The 22,262-nt window shown below is 42.0% G+C and overlaps 1 protein-coding gene across 2 annotated transcripts in view; it reads right to left on the bottom strand.

Moving 5' to 3' along the window:
* TBC1D5 (TBC1 domain family member 5) overlaps positions 1-22,262 on the bottom strand; it is a 563,684-nt gene that overhangs the window by 67,477 nt on the left and 473,945 nt on the right. For both annotated transcript variants that reach the window (XM_082625793.1, XM_082625794.1), the window contains one exon: positions 13,311-13,558. In XM_082625793.1, coding sequence (XP_082481919.1) covers positions 13,311-13,558 — 248 coding nt within the window. The remainder of the gene's footprint in view (positions 1-13,310; positions 13,559-22,262) is intronic.

The following is a 22,262-nucleotide window of genomic DNA, read 5'->3' as shown; positions in this document are numbered from 1 at the left end:
TATGTGGCAAAAGAGACTTTGCAGGTGTGATTTAAAGAAACTTAAGATGGGAAGAGTATCCTGGGTGATCATGGTGGGTTAGTGTGAACACGAGTCCTTACAGTGAAACAGGAAAGTAGAAGAAGGAGTCAGAGCTGTGACTAAAGAAAAAGAAGGCAAGGCTTCCCTGGTGGCGCAGTGGTTGAGAGTCTGCCTGCCGATGCAGAGGACACGGGTTCGTGCCCCGGTCCAGCAAGATCCCACATGCCGCAGAGCGGCTGGGCCCGTGAGCCACAGCTGCTGAGCCTGCGCGTCTGGAGCCTGTGCTCCGCAACGGGAGAGGCCACAACAGTGAGAGGCCTGCGTACCGCAAAAAAAAAAAAAAAAAAAAGAAAAAAGAAAAAGAAGGCAGCTGAAGCAGGAGAGGGAGCTGACCTGGTGGTGTTGCCTTTGAACTTGGAGGCAGGGACTTGAGTCAGTGTGGATCCTCTAGAGCTGGCAATGGCCCTCAGATGAAGGCCAGTGAAGACATGGGGACCTCGATTCTACAATCACAAGGAAGTGAATTCTGCCAACAGCACAGATGAGTCTCCCCTAGAGCCTCCTAATACCTTGGTTTTAGCTTGCTGAGACCTGAATCAGACTTTTGATTCACAGAACTGTTACAATAGTGGGAAATGCTTGTTATTATTTCTTAAGTATTTCAGAAGTATTTCTCTACTTATGATCTCTAGACTCTGAACATTTGACATTATAGTTCAGATTCTGAGTTAATCTAAAATTCCGGGTAGAATCATTTAAATTTTATTATACTGCTGGAAAAAGTTAGAATTCTGTGGACTATAACAACTTTTGCCCCCATCTTTCTTCCAAAATGGAAAAAAAAAAAAACCAGCATATATTTCAAGCGCTCCAAGGTCCTGTGTGGCTAGCGGACACCACACTGGACAGAACAGGTATAAACCACTTAACAGTCTAAATTTCCAAATGTTTTTCACAACACGCAGGCTGTTACGTAAAGTAACCATCATAACAAAATAAGCTAATGACATATCTAGGAGAGATCTTTCGAATACCTGCTTTAATAAATTAGCTCATCAGTTATTTACTGGGTGAGATTTAGTATCCAGTTATCCAATCCAGAAAGAACTTAAAAGTGACTTGTTCTCCCTAAGTTTCTTTTGTAGCTATTATTCTCCTGGGCAAACTACCTTTTCAGAGATAACACTAAGCCAGCTCTTATCAGAATTTACCTCTGAATGATCAAATTCCAAATTGCTGGTAGTATTAATAAAGTACTACTTGGCCTGTATCTCGTATAAAAACCCTGTACAAAATACATTTCCCCTCAATTATAGAAATTACCTAACATTCTTGTGCCCTTTGGGACCGTAGACATTTAGACCTTAAGAAGACAGAGTCACCAGCACGTGAGACAGAAGAAAGGCCCGTCAGACTTCCCGCCCTTTCCAGGCCCAGCACATGGATCAGGACAACACGGGGTAAATGGATGAGACATTCCATTCCCCGGGCCTCACCCGGACAGCTCCCGAGCTGAGGCGTCAGGACTCTCAACACGCCTGTAGCCCATAAACTGCACGGTAGCCCTGATACTCTTGTAAATCTTTGGAAGTTTTTAACTGACAGGAACAGCATTAACCATTTCTTGTGTTTCAGCAAAACCGGATGTTCATTCCTAGAGGAGCCTGCGGAGCCCTGCTGAGATCCCTGCTCCAGGACCGAGGCACTTGTTCTCCCAGACGTGGGGAGCGTGGGCTGCCGCTGGCTCTCAGGGCTTCCTCTCTGGAAACAGCCCCAGCCGAGGAGAGCTGCTTTGCCCAAGATCATGCCCCTTCCCCGGGGAACAGCTCCAATCCAGTGACTGGTTTGGGTGGACAAAGGACAAAGGCTGGCCCCCTTGTCTCAAAACAGACAACTGAGGGCAACACTGCTTCTTTGACTCTTCACGTATTGACCCTGAGGGCACTCCCACAAAAGCTTCCTACCCGAATTCTCCAAAGTCCTGACCCAAGAGAAGTATTTACGATTATATGGTAAGGCACACTTGAATATACTAAATACAGACCTACTCTCAAGCCGCCTCGGGCATGCCCAGTCTTCCTTTCATACCCAAACATCTGGGAACAAGCCCTATGCAGACTGATCTGAGGAAATGTCTCTGGAAACTCTGCCCAGCGCTGAGGATGGGGGGACGACCACAACAGGAGCTCGTGAGAAGCTCCTAAAACAGCAGCACAAGGGAAACACAGACCTGTACCTGCACTAATTAACCTACAACCCCAGGTGGTAAAAGCGAACACAGAAGTATGAACAGCGGGACTCTGGACGCACAAAAGAGGGACCATCCAGTCCTGTCTCAGGTCATCAGAGTTGTGAGCTACATCTTGAAATCTGAGGAGTGGGCAGTGGTGGGGGTCATGGCTCAGGGAAGGTCATTTGGGGGCAGAAAACATGGTATTTACGAGCCAGCTAGACTCCTGGGAACATGGAGCTCAGACAAAGCCTGATTAATCCTTCAGCGCTTCCTGCTATCCATATGGAATTGAAAATGACACCAATACCAGGGTAAACAAAATAGGATTAAGTTCAACAAAGTGCTTCTGTTTCATTTGATGATTATGTCAATGGTTTTCTTGGGGGTGGGCTGGGGTGGGGAGGAGGGAATCAAATTCTTTCTAAAAAGTTGCCGGTACCCCAAATGTGAGCTGCTTTCTCTCTTGGTTATCCAGCTCTGGGGGAGGGAGGCAAGAGGGAAGGTGGGGCTCTAAAAATAGGGCCAGCTAGACCGAGAAGAGCAGCTGGTTCTCATGTGAAGGGGTTTGGCCTTTCTCTTGTAAGTAGCGATGGGAGTTATTACAGATGTTAAGCAGGAAAGTAGCCTGAGTTTTACAGGAGCTTGGCTGAACGAGGCATGCCCTGCACTGGCCCATGCAAGAGATTATAAGGCTTCAACTAAAGCTGGGGTGATAGATTTGAGAGACACTTGCAAAGCACAATTCCTGGGCTTCCCTGGTGGCGCAGTGGTTGAGAGTCCGCCTGCCGATGCAGGGGACACGGGTTTGTGCCCCGGTCCGGGAAGATCCCACATGCCGCGGAGCGGCTGGGCCCGTGAGCCATGGCCGCTGGGCCTGCGCGTCCGGAGCCTGTGCTCCGCAACGGGAGAGGCCACAACAGTGAGAGGCCCGAGTACCGCAAAAAACAAACAAACAAACAAACAAACAAACAAAAAAAAGCACAATTCCTCAAAGCAATACCTGCTGAGTCAGCACCTGGGCTGCAGTCTGAGCTCAGCTGGTATCTAGTTGTGCGTCCTTGAACGAGTCACTGACCCTCCACAGGCCCAGTTCTCATCCACAAGGGAGGCATCCACTTCACGCGCGCTGTGTGTCCTAGGTGGGTTGCGTGTGTAAAGGGCTCAGCGTGGCTCCCGGCGTCTGCTACGCGCTGCGCAGACCCAGACCATTACCAGCACGCTGGGCACTTCCAAATCCAGAGCAGGCGGGTTCACAGGCAGTCCTGTGGTCACAGACCTGCCAGTGCTCTCCTGCTGGGCTGCCCTTCCACTGGCTGCACTGCCCGGTGACCGCCCGCAGACCCGGGCTAATTGGCTCTGAGCCCAGGACCACCACGTACGCCACGCCCGGGAGCGCCTGCGGGTGCGGATGCACGCCCTGGTGCGAGCTGCGTCCGCGCAGGACGGGGACGTACCTTTTTCTAACATGCACAAAGGGACTCCTTGGACTAGATATGGCCGTGTCTGGGTATATTAAATCTTTCCTTCACTCTCTGTCCTTCGCTAAAAGATTCAATAAAACTTCTGGGTCCCGTGTGCTACGTGTCAATGGAGGTTATCTGTCAAGCGCCTGAGTTGACTGAATGAGCTTCACAGGCCTCAGTGGGGACCCTGACCACAGAGTGGCTGGGAGAGAGGAAAGGAGGAAGGGGAAGAATATTTATTAAGTTCCTACTATGCCTCATGCATAGTATTTTCAGGACTTTTCCTCTCATTAAACTCAATGGGAAGCAAGAAAAGGGGTTGGGCTGTATTCCTAAATAGTCGGGCAGAACCCCCATAAACCTGAGACCAGCTGGGGGATTTGGACACAGGACAGCCAAAGGCAAAGCGTTCAGGTGGCTAGGAAGTCTGGGGGTCGCTGGTGGGAGGCCTGGCTCAGAGAAGCGGGAAGGGCAAAGCCTTTGGGAAGCCCGGTGCTGTGGCCACAGGAAGGGGGTCGCCTTGACGTCATTCAGCGACCCGGAGCAGACAGGACGCAGCTGGGCCCTGCCTGGTGACACTCTGGTACCTCACAGACCTGAGTGACAGACAGCAAGAGGGCTCAGGTCTACTCGTTAGAAACATACATCTTGGTGCCACAAGAGGGGAAAGGAAGCAGGCTGTACCTGCAGCCCCTGAAACAGACCTGGTTTTAGCCTGGCCAGAGAGGTCAAGCTTTATCGTGTCCAGGGCTGGTGTGCAAACACGGGGTTTCAGATTGTCAGAAGTCATTGTTAAGCAAAGACAAGACAGAGGTGTCAAGTAGGTTCATCTATTCGATTCTGGAAACCAAAGAGGCACCTGAGGAAAACACATAATGACGCCACCACCAGGACCCCCCTCCCCCCCAGTAGGTCGTGCCCTCGAGCGCTTACTATGGGACAGGTAACTGCCCTTGAAGCAGCTGCTCTTCCTCTGTCTTTACAGGCGAGTGGTGAAGTGGCCTCACTGGGTCATCCAGCAAGGCAGTGACGGAAGCAGGACCCTAACCCAGGCCCGACTCCAGAGCCCGGGCTGGGCAAAGATGCACCACCATCCTGCTCCCCTACAAAGGGCTGCAGTAAATGTGACTTCGAATTAAAGAAAAGTGGAATGAGGTCTTTGGATATCAAAGGGCAAATTCTGACTTGGTCTCAATCCAAAAACAACTCATTTATTCAATGTTTTTTTCGAGTAAGTGTTCCAAAAAGAGGCATTTTCTAGCTAACTGATGCGTCCCCAAATTAGTTTTCCATGTTCTGTACTTCTCTGCAATTGTTCAGAACATAATGGAACTACCTGTTCTGCTGCAGGACTATCATGTCTCAACATCACCCGGAGGGACGGTACCAGGATAACCTTTTGGTTCTGTAGCCTCCTCCCTCACCCTTGTGGGCAGCAGCAGCTCTCTGTCCTCTTGTCACCATGTCCTGCTGGAGTTGATTTGACCTCCCTCTTCTTTGTTCTACCCATTTGCTGCTTGTCACCTGCACTGGGACTTTTCTGTTAGTGTTTTCATCTTGAAGGTCCAGAGTGAAGTCACCTCCAGGCACGAGCTATTAACACATTAATGCGACTCGCATGTTGTTTCTCAGTTTAAAATCTTTTTTTTTTTTTTCTTCCTACAAGGCATTATAAGAAACTTAACCGTGGATACTCTTAGTGAAATGGGCTGGCAGAAAGAAGTGGGAGGAGAAAAGGGGGTTGTTTTATTTCCCATGTAATGCCTTTAATTAATTGGGGATTGTCTAATATTATATGTACTTCAGTTTTACCTTAAGAATGTCAACAGTGGTTATCGGGGCAGGGAGATTTTTTATCTTTCTCAAACTTTTTTATTTAAAAAAGCAACCTGATACATGCACCCCTATGTTCATAACAGCACAATGTACAATAGCCAAGACATGGAAACCACCTAAATGTCCATCAACAGATAACTGGATAAAGAAGATGTGGTGCATATATATAATGGAATATTACTCAGCCATAAAAAAGAACGAAACAGTGCCATTTGCAGCAACATGGATGGACACAGAGAGATTACTATACTAAGCAAAGTAAGTCAGAAAGAGAAAGACAAATACCATATGATATCACTTATATGTAGAATCTAAAATACGACACAAATGAAGTTATCTAAGAAACAGAAACAGACTCACAGACATAGAGAACAGACTTGTGGTTGCCAAGGTGTGGGGAGGGGAGGGGAGGGGTGGACTGGGAGTGTGGGATTAGCAGATGCAAAACATTATACATGTAATGGATAAACACAAGGTCCTACTGTAGAGCACAGGGAACTAAATATATTCAATATCCTGTAATAAACCATAATGGAAAAGAAAAAAAAACAACAACCTGATAAATGTTATATAATGATATCTATGATATCTATACATTCATGTTAGTAACATAAATACATATACACGAATACAAATTTTAACATCGCCTATGGCAATAACTTAAGAAATCTAAATTTCTTTCCTAAGGGGCCATTATATGATAATACTTATATACTTCTGTTGTTGGAAATTCTAAATTCTCTTTGGAAGTAATGTCTGTGTATATGCGTGTGTCTATCTCCCCATATTTTAAAGTTTTTTAGTTTATGAATTAATAATTCCTAAGTATCTCTCGAAAAAAGTTCCTGGGGGTAGATGTGCCATTTCCAAAAATAATTTTGAAGAAACCCTTTGAGTTGCCAAAAGTGAACTGTCCTGTGGCACATTCTTTTATGATTGCAACCTACACTGAGAAATATAAAATGGAACTTTCCAACAATTTTCCAAATATTATTTATTGACTAAACTGTGAGATCTCACTTTATATTCAGAATTTTCTTCAAAAAATTAAAACCTGTTTAATTATTGTGTGTTAAAAGGCAAAGATACAGATATGAAACCTCATGGAAAGAAAAGACTATCTACAATCAAAGAATCATTGAAAATATTGACATTTACTTAATTTCTTGAAATTTGCTCCACTGCTTTGAAAAGACACTTGCGAAGTCTAAATGGTAGTTTTATTTCCCTGAAATGAAAAGTATACCTACTCTTGTGGGTTTAACACGTCTGATGAGATTCTCCAATTTCCAAAATTACTGACCCTTATCAAGCAGAGATTGTTAGAAAGTTTTTAGTTGCCACCACTGACTATTTTGGTTTACTTCTACTTCCCCTTGCTTTCTGACATTCTGCAGGAAGGGTGTTGAGGGAAACACTCTGTGACTTCTCCAAATCCGGGTAGGTATCATCCTATTGTCTCATCACAGATTGGAAGCTCTTTATCTGGCCTCATGTCTCATTAAGCCACTGGACTCTTCACTATCAGACTGATACAGTCTCTGTTGGAGCAGGGCAGGCAGGGTAATTTAGAACAGGGTATCAGAAAAGGAGCTGGTTCCTGACCATGTGGGCTTGCTGGGTCATCTAAAGCACCGGGGATGCCCTAGCAGCCTGGTGAAGCTGCAGGAAAGCCCAAGGGACTGATGAAAACAGATCTTGGCACACAGTAGGCACTCAATGAACACTTGTTGAATAAGTGAATGAGATGATTCTACTTCTACAACACAAGTTATTTGAACAAAATGATACAACCTCCTTCTTTAAGGGTCTATTTAAAAAGCGACACTGTTCACGTGGCTCTGGTCTGCAGGAAAACATGGACTGAGCAATAGCATAAAAGCAGAAGTCAGAACAGAGAAGCCAGCCTTCAGCTTTCTCTTTCCACAGGTATAAAATGATCGGGCTTCAATACCCAGAGGAATACTCTGCGGTGAACTCACTTTGGGATAACAAAACTCTGGTTAAAAAGTTGTCTGGGGGGAATTCCCTGGCAGTCCAGTGGTTAGGACTCCGTGCTTTCAGTGCCAAGGGCCCGAGTTGATCCCTGGTCGAGGAACTAAGATCCTGTAAGCCACGTGGCGAGGCCAAAAATGAAGTTGCCTGGAGGACTCAGAGTTTAATTTTAGGAAACAAATTTAAGTCCTCCGAATCCTCACCGTATCAGAAGATCACATCAATATTCATCTAAGTGCAATAACTGACAAAGCTAAAGAGAAGTCATCTGGAGGTGACCTCCCTCTTCTACTGGCCACGTTACTGCACCCCTTTATTATACAGATCACTCCACAGACACCAAGGAGAGTAAATAGCAGCTTTTCACAGAATCCCTGAGCTTGAAAAGCCCTAAAAGTCAGCTGGTTCACTTAACCAGAACACAGCCAGAAACCGTACCTGTGAAACACAGAACTACATATAGAAGTAAGATCACACCCCTCTGTGCCACAGTATGTTTTTTAAGATGTTATGTCAACATACCACTGATCTCCTAATCACAATATATTGTTTTCTGTTAATTTATTAAAAAGCACAGATACTATGGAGACATATCATTATTAGAACAGTATTTTAATACTAGTAGCATGACTGTACTGTGTGGATATTTTAAATTAAGGAAGACATGATAGGAATTTCAATTAACACGGCTATCTTTTTTGTCTGAATTTGAATGGAGGATTCTTAAAGTTAGTCTAGTCTTCCATTTAATACAGAATTCCTGTCTGTAGCATATTTTTTATCTAAAAGATTACATAATAAAAGATGAATGCAGCAACTTTAAATTTTTATATGTTTCTAAATTCCACAGGAGCTGCTGAATATGGATTACTATTATTCTGTATTTCTTCTTCTTCTTTTTTTTTTTTTTTTGTGGTACGCGGGCCTCTCACTGTTGTGGCCTCTCCCGTTGTGGAGCACTGTCTCCGGGCGTGCAGGCTCAGCGGCCATGGCTCACGGGCCCAGCCCCTCTGCAGCATGTGGGATCTTCCCGGACCGGGGCACGAACCCGTGTCCCCTGCATCGGCAGGCGGACTCTCAACCACTGTGCCACCAGGGAAGCCCTGTATTTCTTAAATAAACTTTTTCTAGATTTTGAACACACGGTTATGATATTTAACTATTATCGTTTTATTTTAAATCACTGCCAATGACTCTACCTAGAGATTTGTCACACTGAACTTTAATTCTGTTAATATGATTCATAGTACGAAGCCTGTACTTAAAAACGTATTTCAGAATCAAGTTGTAATTCTTTTAGCTAAAATATAATAAGTACCTCTGGCTAATACATACAATAATATGTATACACACAGAATCTAAAATGTCTTAACCTCAGAACTAATTTGTCAAGTCCTGTCACAGAGCACCTATGCACACCTGAAAGAACACCTCAGCGTGAGCTGCCAAATAAAACGTGGTGGTAAAATAATCATAAAATCTAGAGTGACCATATTTCGGCAAGGAAAGAAGCTGGTGCAAACTTGATAAAAAACCCACATGTTAATGGGATTTGGCATCAGCACGATATGACATGAGAGGGGACTTTTGTTCTTAACAACAGTGCCACTCAGTGGCTGAACAATGGAGTGAACTGATAAACAGCATGAATGGAAGGTGGGCAAAAAGGAAAATGGAGTTTGGGAAGAGGCAATGATAGTACTGCAGGCAAAGAGATACTGCATTGCCATGGTAACTATACCTGGGAGGTCAGTTAGGGTCTGGGCAGGAACAGAAACCTGAGCATCGCTTCCTGTAACTACATCGCCTGGATTTCATAAGAAAAAATAATTAGATATCATAAAGAGGAAAAAAAAATCAACTTTTCTTTCATATTTAATGCTGGAATACTTTTACTTATCAACCTAATTACTAAAAGTACAGTGAAATGGAAAATATAACACAATCTTAGAAAAATTAATATAAAATATTTTTTAAAGGAACTGATTTTTAAAAAGTGTTTCCTAAAAAGCTTTTGTGCCTGTTTTTCTTAAGGAAAAAAACAAGTTTCTATTAGTCTAACGTATAGGAAACTTCAGCCATCAAAAGACTTGGCTGAGCAGATTTCATTATGCTACAAATAACAGCATGATTTTATATTTTCTTATTTTTTTAAAAAATTCTTTATCCAAAAGTAAGTTATATGCCTTTATTAAGAAGTCAACATTCTTCTGAAATTGATTTCCTCCTACAACAGACAAAATTTATTTTTAACTTAACTTGAAACCAATTTCTTCAGTGATAAGATAAAGACCTAAACAAGTTCTAATTTCATATTAAGTATTGAAAAGATTTCATAAGTTACCACATGCACTTATAAATGTCAACATGTAAAAATAAATCTGTGAACTGCATACCCTTTAAACTTGATATACTTATTATAGGTGAGATTTCATTTACAAATTGGACCTGCAGTCAATGCTTAAAATAAAGAAGTGTTCAAATTCAAAAAACAGAGGAAAAGGGGGGGGGGAAGGGAGTACATTTAAAAAATGCAGGAAAGAAAGGAAAAGGAAGTACTGTCAATATGAAGCACAGTTACTGTCGACAGAATCATCCCCTGGATAGATCAGCATCTGAAGCCCCATGCTATTTTGAGATTAACGAGCTGAAAAACAAGCCTTCTTAAAAGGCACCATATTTTCTATGTATGATAACGTATGATTAACAGATTTGCTTTCCCTGTAGCTTTTACACAATAGTAAAAAAAAAATCAATTTTTGAATTATATAACAACCCTCAGTGCCTTGACCACTTGCTACCATTATGATTTACAGCACAGCCAGCTCATCTGGAAATTATTGGGTTGTAATTAGACCATTCCTATCAATTAACGGTACATGCATTTATATTCTCCTACAGCTGAAATAAAATCTATAAATAGGTACATATGCCAAACAAGTGATAAACAACTTTTAGTGGAACTTCTCAGGTCCTGAATTTTCATAATACAGTTAACTCTTTATTCACTGGTGAATGGTGTGCCTCATTTTCTGTACATCTGAAAATTTTCAATTCTATGCTTGCTACCCATTTCACTCTGCTGCTTCTGGATCACATATTAATGTATATTTAGAGACTGAGACTAATTTTAATTTTGGATGTCACCCGGAAAATGATGGAGGATCACCTGTGTTCCCTCCTTCCTTCAGGACCCCCGCCCCTACAGAGACGCCAACAGCAGAAGGCATTTCAAGTGACACATACATGAATGTTGGCTTTTCCGTAGAACTCTTCCCCTATACAAGCACAGGTAATCGAGAGTTAACTAACCTATGAAAGCCATAAGGATTTCCAGCTGCGTAAACAACCACTTTTCAAAACAACTTTCAAATTTTCCAGCCGAGTACACTAAAAAGGCACTAAGTAGGTGACTCTGTTCTGAGATAGTCAGAAGTCCTATTCCAACACATGCCTTCTGAAAGGGTAAACACTGTGCTCACTCATTGCCGGGCCAGGTGACACACCTGCAGATTTGTCAGTGTCACAGCACAGCAGGACGCTCGTGGGAAACACCAGCATAAACAACCAATGTTGGTATCTTTTACCAAAGGAACCACAGATTTTTGGAGCTGGGAGGCTCCCCAGGGATCAGCCCAAACCTCTTACTTCCGGGTGAGGAAAAGGGTCTGAAAGCTTCAGGATTCTGCCTGTGGTTCACTGGAGAGTGAATGAAGGAAGGGGATCAACCTACCCTCGCTTCTACGGGTATAAACCTTTCTCCTTCCTTTTACTCCATTTTATTCAAAACTTCACGCAGGGAGGGGCATTAGCAGGACGATATACCTTTAATATGAAGGTAGACAAGCTTTTTGTAGGTTGACATGACAAGAACAAACCAGAAATAAAAAGGAGAGTTGCCAAACAAGACCACTTTCGTTCAGCGCAGGGATCAGTTACAAAATGCCCCAGGGATGCTCACGTTCCAAATACTTTGCTTAAGTGCTCTGTTGTTTCCTTGTAACTGGAGACTTAGTTTCATCCATTGTTCCATCCTCATGCGCTTCCTTTCTCACTTACTGTGATATTAATACTTGACATTTCCTTAGAGATACAACTTTATATTTCTATAGTCATTTGGCTTGGTTCCTTAGAAAATTTAACGGCATTAAAAGAGATTCTCTCATTTGCTGCCATCAGTTAGAATTACTACTGACTACAGCTCGTTATCAAAGCAATATTGAAATCATATTTGTTTAGAACAGTAAAACAGTACAATTAAGAAATATATAAAATAACATTCATTTCCATCCTGGAAGTGGGCATGTCTCCTGGCATTAAAATACATTTACAATATGTTAATGATCTGAAGTCTCCTATTCTTAAATCATGTGTGATAGCTCTACATTAAAAAGAGAAGAATGTAATTTTAAAAGAGATATTCGTGTGTAAGGTAAATGGAATATTCTAATAGAAATTTAAATACTAAATATATAAAGTCTAATGCTTCATATAGGCAATGATAGATAATATGATGAAACCAACAGAAGAACACACACTCATTATTGAATAACTCATTATTTTCTATCATTGGAGAAGAGTCCATTTAACTTAAGTTCTGGCCAGTTTAAATGCCAATAATTTAATTTCTAGAATAATTTTGGATGCAATCTTCTTAAACAGAGTATATGGAACATGGTTTAAGGTCTTCTTACTGATTCAATATTACTATTGTTATTGTCAACAGCTGTTACTGAACTTGGCTATGATCCAGGGACACCTTTAAGACACAGATGAGGCAGGGGTCAGGAGGGTATTTGCTCTGACACTAACTGGCCATAGACACTATGCTTTGTGAGGCCTTAGGACTGATTTTTGTAGATTTTCTGCCATCGTGTTACTATTTCTTGCTTCCATAGTATAGACAGCAGAGTCCCATCACTAAAAATAAATGCGGCTGTTTGTAATCGGCTATGAGTAGGGGTACTTAATTCATATGTCTTTGGAAATAAGTAGAAAATAAGACAAAAAGGTTATGAGTAAGAACCTGAAGGGCTCCCTTATGAACAAAACACCGGAGGCAGGCGAAGCGCTGGCAAGGCCCTGAAATGAAAAGGAGCGTACCTGAGTCCCAGCAGCAGGAGAGCTGCTGGCGGCACTCCCAGCAGCAGTGCATACTCGTCAGCTGAGAGATCCGGCTCTCCCGTTCTCCGGTTCTCTCAGTGCAGGGACTCAGACACGAACTCTGCTGCCTGAGATATTCTGTTTGGCCTCTTCCCCACTTTGGGCTCTAGTTTGTATTCCTTGGAGGTAAAGCAGCTGGAAGAGGGACTGTAAGCCTGGTGACCCGCTTCCTCCAAACCAACTGCACGGACAAATGCCGTGACTAGCAGAGCCCAGGGTACCAGACCTTCCCATTTCAGATGCTCTTCCAGCCAGAAGCATCACTATACAAAGCTAGCAGAGATCTCGGTCAACTGACCTCAAGTTCCGTGCTGTGATAGTTCACGTCATACTCTGTGGGCATCACCAGGACGCAAATGCAAGTATACTAAGGTACAGATGTTAAAACAAGTACTTTAACAAATTACCTCATAAAACGTTCTTAAGAACAATATAGTATCTGATATTGCCATTTAAAAAGGAACTACTATAACAGACTTAAAAAAATTAAGTCTTGCACTAATTTCTCTTTCTAGGATGGTGATTCCTCAGAGGCAGGTGAGGAAATCCCAGGCTACCCTGGCAGTGTTTCCTCTAGATTAACTGGTATTTTCCCTTACCTTTGTTCAGCTGCACTGGCATGCTTTCCGATTTCATCAGCCTCTGCTGCTGCTGCAGAGGATGCTTGGGGGCCTCTGCTAGGGTCCTGGTGGGAACCACAGCCGGGGAGGAGGTACCGCCACTGCCTCCCGGCACCGGGCCATCCGCACCGCCCGGGGCCGTTGCCGGAGAAATCAACTTTCTTCCAAAATTCATCAGGCTAGTAGAGACCTTATTTATATTCAGGGGAGCACCTTTGGCACTAGTCCTGTAAAAAAACAAATTAGGTGGAGAGACGTTGTTTAAATTAGAGGACAACTCTATTTCACATGCTCTGTTGATATAAAAACATACCTTACCTGCTTTGAAAAAGGTCTAGATCAGCTACACGAAGTGAGGTGTGATAATTTCAAAGCGACCACAGAATAATAAACAATAAGATTCTTAAAGATGTGGCTTATGGAAAATAGTCTTTTTACTTTTCATTCATTCATTCCTTCAACAAACAGGGCCCATTATAGCCAACACTGCAACTGTCCAAAACAGACATAATTTCCCTTCTGGAGATTCTAGAAAATACATTCATCACATAATCACATAAACAGATGTATGACTAAAACCTGTGATGAGGACTCTGAAGGAGAGGTACAGGGCTGGGCGAGTCTGGGGTAACCCACAGAAGGGGGCACCTGGGAAGCCAAGCTGAGAATAGATTTCCCACAAACTTTGGCCTGTGGGAACAAGGCCATATTTAATCTGACTTTGAAAAATAAATGTGTCTGAGAGCCACGAAGTCAGTTCATAGAAGTACACCAAGGGCTCTGGTCCACGAGAATTGAGTCCGCCCTCACCCCACATTACCGCCCCCACGTTCCGTATCCTCCTTCCCCACGTCCCTGCTTTACTTTTCTTGATGGCGCTTTGCATCATCTGACATACTACATATTTTACTTATTTGGCTATGATCTGTCCACCTCCCCCAACCCCCACTGGAATAAAAGTTTCATGGAGACAGGACTTCCGTCTCTCTGCCATGTTGCCAGTTGCCTAGAACATAACAGGTGTTCTAGAAATATGTGTTAAAAGGCAGCTGCGTCTACCTGTAGTCTAAGCCTTTTCACCTATTACCATGGAGGAGGCGTCCCTTGCTCCTGGCCACGGCCCGCCTCCCCACGTGCGGGGAGATCCCATCTGCTCCGACTTTTGGAGACTGTTGCTCTTGGATCTTGCTCTCCTGCATCACCATTTCCCCCTTTCTACCGTACCTTTCCCATTAGCACACAACCGTGGTGTGTGTGTGCATGTGCGTGCGCACAAGCGTGTCTCCCAACTTCTCCTTTGAACCCTCATTCCTTCCTGGTTACCATCCTACTTCTTTCCCTCCTCACAACACGTCTTTTCAGAAGTGTCTTAATGTGCTACTTGTGCTTCTCCAGTCCTGGCCCACTAGGGTCTGGCTGTGGCCTCCTTGCCATCGCTCTGAAACCACCCCTGGAGGTCACCAATGACTCCACAGAGCAAAGGTCCATCCTTACTTCGTGCCACGTCTCAGCAGCAGTCAACTCCCCCGCACTCCCCGCTCCCTCTCAGACAGGTCCTCTCTCGGAAACCAGGGTTTGCCAGCACCTGTGCTCTGTCTGGCAGATAGAGGACACCAAGTCAGCATTTGCTAAAATGAATGATTACTTCCCAAATGATTCATCATCTTGAAGCATCTCAGGGCTATTATGTGAAAGACCTGTTATGATTATAAATTATTTTAGTTGTAGGAGGTTGACCATGTCAATATCAAAATTTGCATTTTTACTGCCCAATCGTTAATAGAAGCTTGTTTTCTCGCATTTAGCTTCTTTTTCATAAAAGTAGGAAACTGCAAATCAAGTTTGAGGGATCCACTTGTTATGACATTTCCTCCTCTCAGATCTATCTGGCAGCACTTACATGGTAATTCTCCTACTTTTTATATGACAGCTGTATCCTTGCCATTACTAGATAGGGCACTAAAACAGAACTGATCCAGAGTTCTGTAATAAAAAGCAAAGAACACTATGCTTCTTCCTTCCATAAAGTCTTTAACGGTCCTAGCTAATATTATGGGCTAGGTATGGGAAACTTATATTGCCTCAGAGATTGGACAAATCAAATTTAAAACCTGGAATTTGCTTTATAAAAGAAAAGAGCTATTCATTTATAACACATGAAATGTGAAAAAAAATCCTTTTTCAAATGGTTCGTTTTACATCATTTCATCTTTAAAGCACAAAGCTATTTAATGTCTTTCGAAAAAGTATTGAAAATAGGGGCTTCCCTGGTGGCGCAGTGGTTGAGAATCTGCCTGCTAATGCAGGGGACGCGGCTTCGAGCCCTGGTCTGGGAGGATCCCACATGCCGCAGAGCAACTGGGCCCGTGAGCCACAACTGCTGAGCCTGCGCGACTGGAGCCTGTGCTCCGCAACAAGAGAGGCCGCGATAGTCAGAGTCCTGCACCCCGCGATGAAGAGTGGCCCCCTCTTGCCACAACTAGAGAAAGCCCTCACACAGAAACGAAGACCCAACACAGCAAAAATAAAATAAAATTAAATTAAAAAATTATTGAAAATAATGTTTCCTAATGGAGATGAGGATACATAGTGATGATGCACCACTTACTTCCAATTTTTATATGCTTCCTAAGGAACTAGAGACCTCTCAATGTATAGACACTACAGCTTGGCAACAGAGAAGGCGCTCAATACATGTTTATTGAGAAAAATAATGAATGGCATGTAAAGAACTCATAAATTCTGGATTCAGAAGGCGTTCACCTCTGGCACTGCAGTGCACTCAGCAGCCTGCGTGCATCCCCCTTTCTCGCGAGTCATAGTGGAAAGAAGACTTATTAGGATACTGAAGTTCCACTGCATTTTAGTTTTGCTTGTATTCAAGTCAAGATTCATAATTCACGGATATGAAGAAGTTATGTTGTTACCCTTTTTTTATAAACAAAAATGTACTAGTCAAATTCCCATATTGCCAGTTCTAAAATTCATATGTTGATAAAAGTACTAAGAAACTGCTACAGCATTATCAAGAGACTATGGTTAAGGCATCTTCATTACTACTAAAAACCATGAAAAACATACAGATCAAGCTCATGCTGAACCATTTTTCATCTGAATAGCTCTTAAAAGAGGATGAGCACTGTTTTCCTTTTTGAACGTTTTTTGTTTTCAACCAATTTCCCCCTCATCCACTACCCATGCTTCCAGAAGAATAAGAAGAATTTTGAAAACAACTATTGAAGGTGACTGTATTTTCAGATAGAAACAATTATAACCCATGTACTTCTAGAGCAAGCATGCTAAGCATGCTGCCCACTGTTTGTGTTTCAGGCATGACAACTTTTATGACAAAGTTAGCTAAGAGATATCTTAAATATTAGCAGCAGCAGTCTTCACAAGACATACTAAACACTCTGCAACAATTATTATTGGCTGTTAAGTCACGTGTGCTAAATTAATGAAAATTAATGCAGTTGTCAAGAGATCTGATGGACAGTGAGGACCGGACTGGATTGGATTAAAGATGGGGGCAATGTGTAAATAGTGTTAAAAGAAATGCTAAGGGGGCTTTGGAGTTAGCAAGACACTGAACACCAAATCTAATGAGCAACTGGCTCTGTGTAATCAAAGTCTTTCGTTACTGTCATCTACACTACATACTATTATTAAAAACAGTACCACCTAGGAGGAATTGTTTGGAAATTGTGCCAAGAACTTTCTTTTAGCACAGCCTTCTTCAGTGCGTTAAATCAGCAGCAACAGAGGCATCTTCCTGAAGATCCATGAATCCTTCAAAATACCTGTACCAGAACCCAACCTGGCTTCACTGTTGGGCCCTTTTTGTACAGTTTCTGAAATTCTGAAAGTGGGTGACTCTTGCTGCCTCTTCTATCCTCTTCCTACCAACTTGATCTCTTGCAGCCTGGCTTTCTAACCCACACTCTATTTACTGAAAGAGCTTCTAGGGTCTCCAATGCCTTCTTAATTCCCAGGATCATAAGCTGCTCTCATTCAACTTCCAAAACCTTTCTAAAGCTTTAAAAAAAAAAAAAGTATCGCCTCTGTAAAAATTCTCCACAACCTTCTTTCCTTTCCTGGTATCCAAATCTTTTCACCACCCTGATTTATTTCCTTCTTACCTACAGATTTCTTTCAAGTCTGATATTAAGTATCTAATATTTGTTTATTTCACTCCTCTTGCAATAAAATGTTGTTAGATGTTTGTTTATATTTTTGTCAAATAATGAGTTTTCAACTCATTTTTAATTATTTTATCTATATTCCCAAAGGTTGAATGCTTGGTTCATTCATTCATTCATTCATTCATTCACTTATTCATTTTCTCGTTTTCCCAATAAGAGCATTTAAAGCTGCACATTTGCATCTGATTAAAGCAGTAGCATCGGGACTTCCCTGATGGTATAGTGGTTAAGACTCCTCGCTCCCAATGCAGGGGGCCCTTGCAGGATCCCACATGCATGCTGCAACTAAGAGTTCGCATGCCACAACTAAGGAGCCGGTGAGCCACAAATAAGGAGTCTGTGAGCTGCAACTAAGGAGCCCGCCTGCCGCAACTAAGACCCAGCACAACCAAGTAAATAAATAAAATAAATATTAAAAAAAAGAAAGCAATTGCATCAAAGATTTCCCCCCACATTTTCAAATAGTCTGTTGATCCAATTGTTATTTAGATACATTTAAAATTTTAGACAGTTGGGTTTGTCTTAAGTATATTACTCATTTTGTTTTATTAAATAAAAATAGAAATATCAGAAGAATGGAAGTGGGGAAATATTCTGATTTTTCAGAAGGAGTGTGGAGACCAAACTGTAAAACAGACTGGTTTATACAAATATTTTTACTAATTACTTGGAAATGGTTATGTTTATTACAAGTAGCCAGTCTGGTTCACTAAAAACAAGTCATTCTAAGACAACTTTATTTCTTATCTGAAGCGTTGACCTCTGTTGGATTTTATCAAGGTGCAGTGGATATAATGGAGGATAATACACGCTTAGTTAGAGCTGAACAACTGTACCTCACGTGTGCTGCTGAATGTTCTAGCACCCCTCTGGTGACATGTGTCTCAGACTTGGTTCACAGACCTCCTCACCAGTCCTTTTTTTTAAGGTCATAATCTTCTGTCACTGAATTACGTAACTTGGAAGAGTTATTTAGCCTGTTGTCTGCACCTTAGTTTCCTTATCTTTAAACCATGGGGGCTGAGTTATATGATATTTTGTGTCCCTTTGAGACAGAAGATCCTATAGTTTTAAGACTTGAAGAAAGAGAACATGGGCTTATGAATTTTAGACCAAAAGTTGCAGAGGCACCCAATACATCAGATAAAATAATCAAAATTTAAAATACTCTCAACAGGGTAGCATGAGAAATAAATGAAACAGATAAAATTTAATGAAGATAAGTAAAAGTGTATGCACTTAGGTTAAAACTTTTGACAACTGCTCATTACACACAGAATAGGGAGGCATGGATTAACGTGAGTTCATATTAAAAAAAAAAAAAAAAAGTCAAGTGCCCAAACATGAATGTTTTGGTCTGGTCTACAAGGCTAATCTGAGCCCATAATCATGTTGTAGGAGAAAAATAAGATTCTTGGGCTGCATTAATTCTAGATGAGTGAACTTCTGGGTTTCCAGACCAGCATGTAAAATGCTTGGAAGTCTTTACACTGTCCTAACAACAAGTAAAAAGCTGAACAAACTGAAAAAAAAATCAACAATTTTTTCTTAGATCCATAAGAGAAGTGAGGTCAAAGGGCAAACTGCTGTCCTAACAACAAGTAAAAAGCTGAACTGAAAAAAAAAAATTAACATTTTTTTCTTAGATCCGTAAGAGAAGTGAGGTCAAAGGGCAAGCTGCTGTCACCCAGATTGGAGAGAGTGACGGGTGAATACAGAGGATCACAACCTACCAGAGCAGAAACCCACAGGAACCAGCGCTGGGGTAGGGAAATTGGAACTGTGGCTGAATTGCTAGAAGCTCGGTGTGGACAAACTTGAGAGTTAAAATCTCCCAGGGGACCCCATCAGGAGGGTGGAGGGGCAGCCCAAACTTCAGCGAGTTTTACCTCTTGGAGCTCTACCAGGTTCTCATGGTAAATATGGGAGAAAAATTGTGCTTCTGGCAGGGGTAGAGGAAAAGGAACCATTTGAAATACACCAGAGCATCTTGTTCTTCTTAAATGGTCTGCCTTCAGGAGAAATATTTAACCAGAGTCCAACCTACAGGGATTTTTGCTGAGCCTAACTGACCTGGGGGAAGGCAAGTACCCAACCCCAGCCCTCTCTAGCTGTCCTGTTCCACCCGACATTGGTGGGGGCTGCAGCTGAGAGGCATGTGTCAAGTTCACAGTCTGGAAGCCCAGGCTCACTAAAAGACTGAGACCTAATTATAGGACCATAGAATGCTTCCTTTCCTCCACACCTTATCACCACATTACTAAAGGCCTATTTCTGGAGTTCCTTTTACCCAGTACAACGTGTCCAACTAAAAAAAAAAAAAATTAAAAGATGTACTAAAAAAGCAAAAAGCATAGTTTGAAGAGAGAGAGCGACCAAACTTCAGAACCAGACTCAGATATAGCAGGGATGTTGGAATTATCAGACTGGAAATTTAAAATCACTACGATTAAAATGCAGAAGACTCTTAGGAATAAAGTATACAGCATGCTAGAACAGATAGGAAATATAAGCAGAGAGGAGGAAATTCTAAGAAAAAAAAAAAAGAAATGACAGAGATCAAAAATACTGTAACATAAACAAAGAATGTCTTTGATGGGCTTATTATTGATGGACATGGCTGAGGAACGAATCTCTGAGGTTGAGGATATTTCAATAGAAACTCCCCAAGCAAACAGAAAAGACAGAAAAAGCAGAACAGAATATCCAAGAACTGTGGGACAACCCTAAAAGATGTAACATTCACATAATGGGAACACCAGAAGGAGAAGAAAGACAGAAAGGAACAGAAGAAATATTTGAAACAATGACTGAGAATTTCCCCCAAATTAATGTCAGACAACAAACCAAAGATCCAGGAAGCTCAGAGAACACCAGGCAAGAAAAATGCCAAAAAAAAAAACAAAACTATGCTTAGTCATATCATTTTTAAACTATGGAAAATCACAGAAAAAAAAAAAATCCTGAAAGAAGCCAGAGGAAAAAAACAGCTTACCTATAGAGGAGCAAAAATAAGAACCACATTCTAATTATCCTCAGAAACCACGTATGCAAGAAGAGAGTGCAGTGAATATGTAAAGTGTTGAGAGAAAAAACCACCAACTTAGAATTCTGTACCCTGTGAAATTATCCCTCAAAAGTAAATATGGGGGCCTCCCTGGTGGCGCAGTGGTTGGGAGTCCGCCTTCCGATGCGGGGGATGCGGGTTCGTGCCCCGGTCTGGGGGGATCCCATGTGCCGCGGAGCGGCTGGGCCCGTGGGCCATGGCCGCTGGGCCTGTGCGTCCGGAGCCTGTGCTCCGCGACGGGAGAGGCCGCGGCAGTGAGAGGCCCGCGTACAGAAAAAAAAAAAAAAAAAAGTAAATATGGTACCTATATATAGTAAGTATATATTAACCTCTTATAGGAAACACGTTTTCCTTTAATAGTAAATATGATATGTGGCTAGAAATACTAGCTGACTGTCTACACTGCAGGAGGTAACTAACTGTACAATTACGGCAGACTGTTTTGGTGATGCATTAATTTCTGGCAGAACTGAATTTTGTGTCTATAAAATGGAGTGGAACAGTAGGCAGGAATGAAAATTATGATGGAAGAGAAATGGCTAAAAAAGCAGGGGAGCAAGTCCTCCAGTACTGTGAGAGCTGCCATGAGGGAAAGCAGCGCTTCTTCACGTGGCTTAAAAAAATAAGTTTACAAAAGTTACAGAGAGTAACAGAAGACAGTTAAAACACTATGACACAGGAAATCCTTTCTAGTGATTTCACAGGCTCAATTTAAAATAGTAAGAGCTCTGTTTCTGGAACTGTGTAAGTAGAGATTAGAAAATCATTTTCAGACACACAGGCTCCCTGGCCCTGGCATGGGTGAGAGGCAGGGTTCAGTGAAAGCCCCTTCTGACTCTGACAGCTTGTGATCAGATGAGCCAAATGGCTTCTACCACCACATTCACTATCCTGCTAAGATTACAGGACCAAAAAGAGGCCTGAATGATAGTGTGGGCCCTTGAGGGATGCTGACCAAACCCATCTCAAACTCAGGGGCCTATCTGTCTGCCCTGCCTCCTTATTTCCACCCTCAGTTTCTATTCTGTTCTTTTCACCTCTCCTTCCTCCTCTAGGTTCATCTTCCCTCTGAGGCCTTTTTTCTCTATTCTTTTCCTTCTCCTTCCATCAGAATCTCCTTTTCTTTCTATCATATTCTCACCTCATCCTACCTATACTTTTTTCCATCATAAAAACATATAACTTACTTTAAAATTATCTTCTTAAGTGCAAGGAGTAGCTGGAAAAAGTAAATATAAATGTGACTTTGGTTTTTGGATAGAAAAAATATTCTCTTTTCATCTCTGTAATTTTCTAGTCTGTCATTATTGACGTACCCTGAATGGATTATGATTCATATTTACCTCTTTCAGAATGCTTATTATATACATCTATCTTTTATTTGGAAATTTAAAACAGTCATCACGGTTGCAAAATAATACTTTTCCAAATGGTCCTAACATTTGAGCTAACGTTCATGATGTACTTCTATTCACAAATTCTCTAAGCTGAAGGTCTCAAATTCTATAAAATGAATTGGTTTCCAACTTTCTTAATTCTTTACCTTTAAGGTTGAGTGTATCGAATTTGCTTCAATGAAAGACATCTATATCTAATTCTAATTTGTTTGCCATATTGTGAGGTTTCTATTATCTTAGAAAATGAACTCTCTCCACATCTCAA

The sequence above is a fragment of the Mesoplodon mirus genome (genome assembly GCF_964341445.2).
Source record: "Mesoplodon mirus genome assembly, chromosome: 6".
In the NCBI taxonomy this organism is placed as follows: domain Eukaryota; kingdom Metazoa; phylum Chordata; class Mammalia; order Artiodactyla; family Ziphiidae; genus Mesoplodon; species Mesoplodon mirus.
Note: the sequence above shows the minus strand (reverse complement) of the source record. Positions and strands in the feature narration are given on the sequence as shown.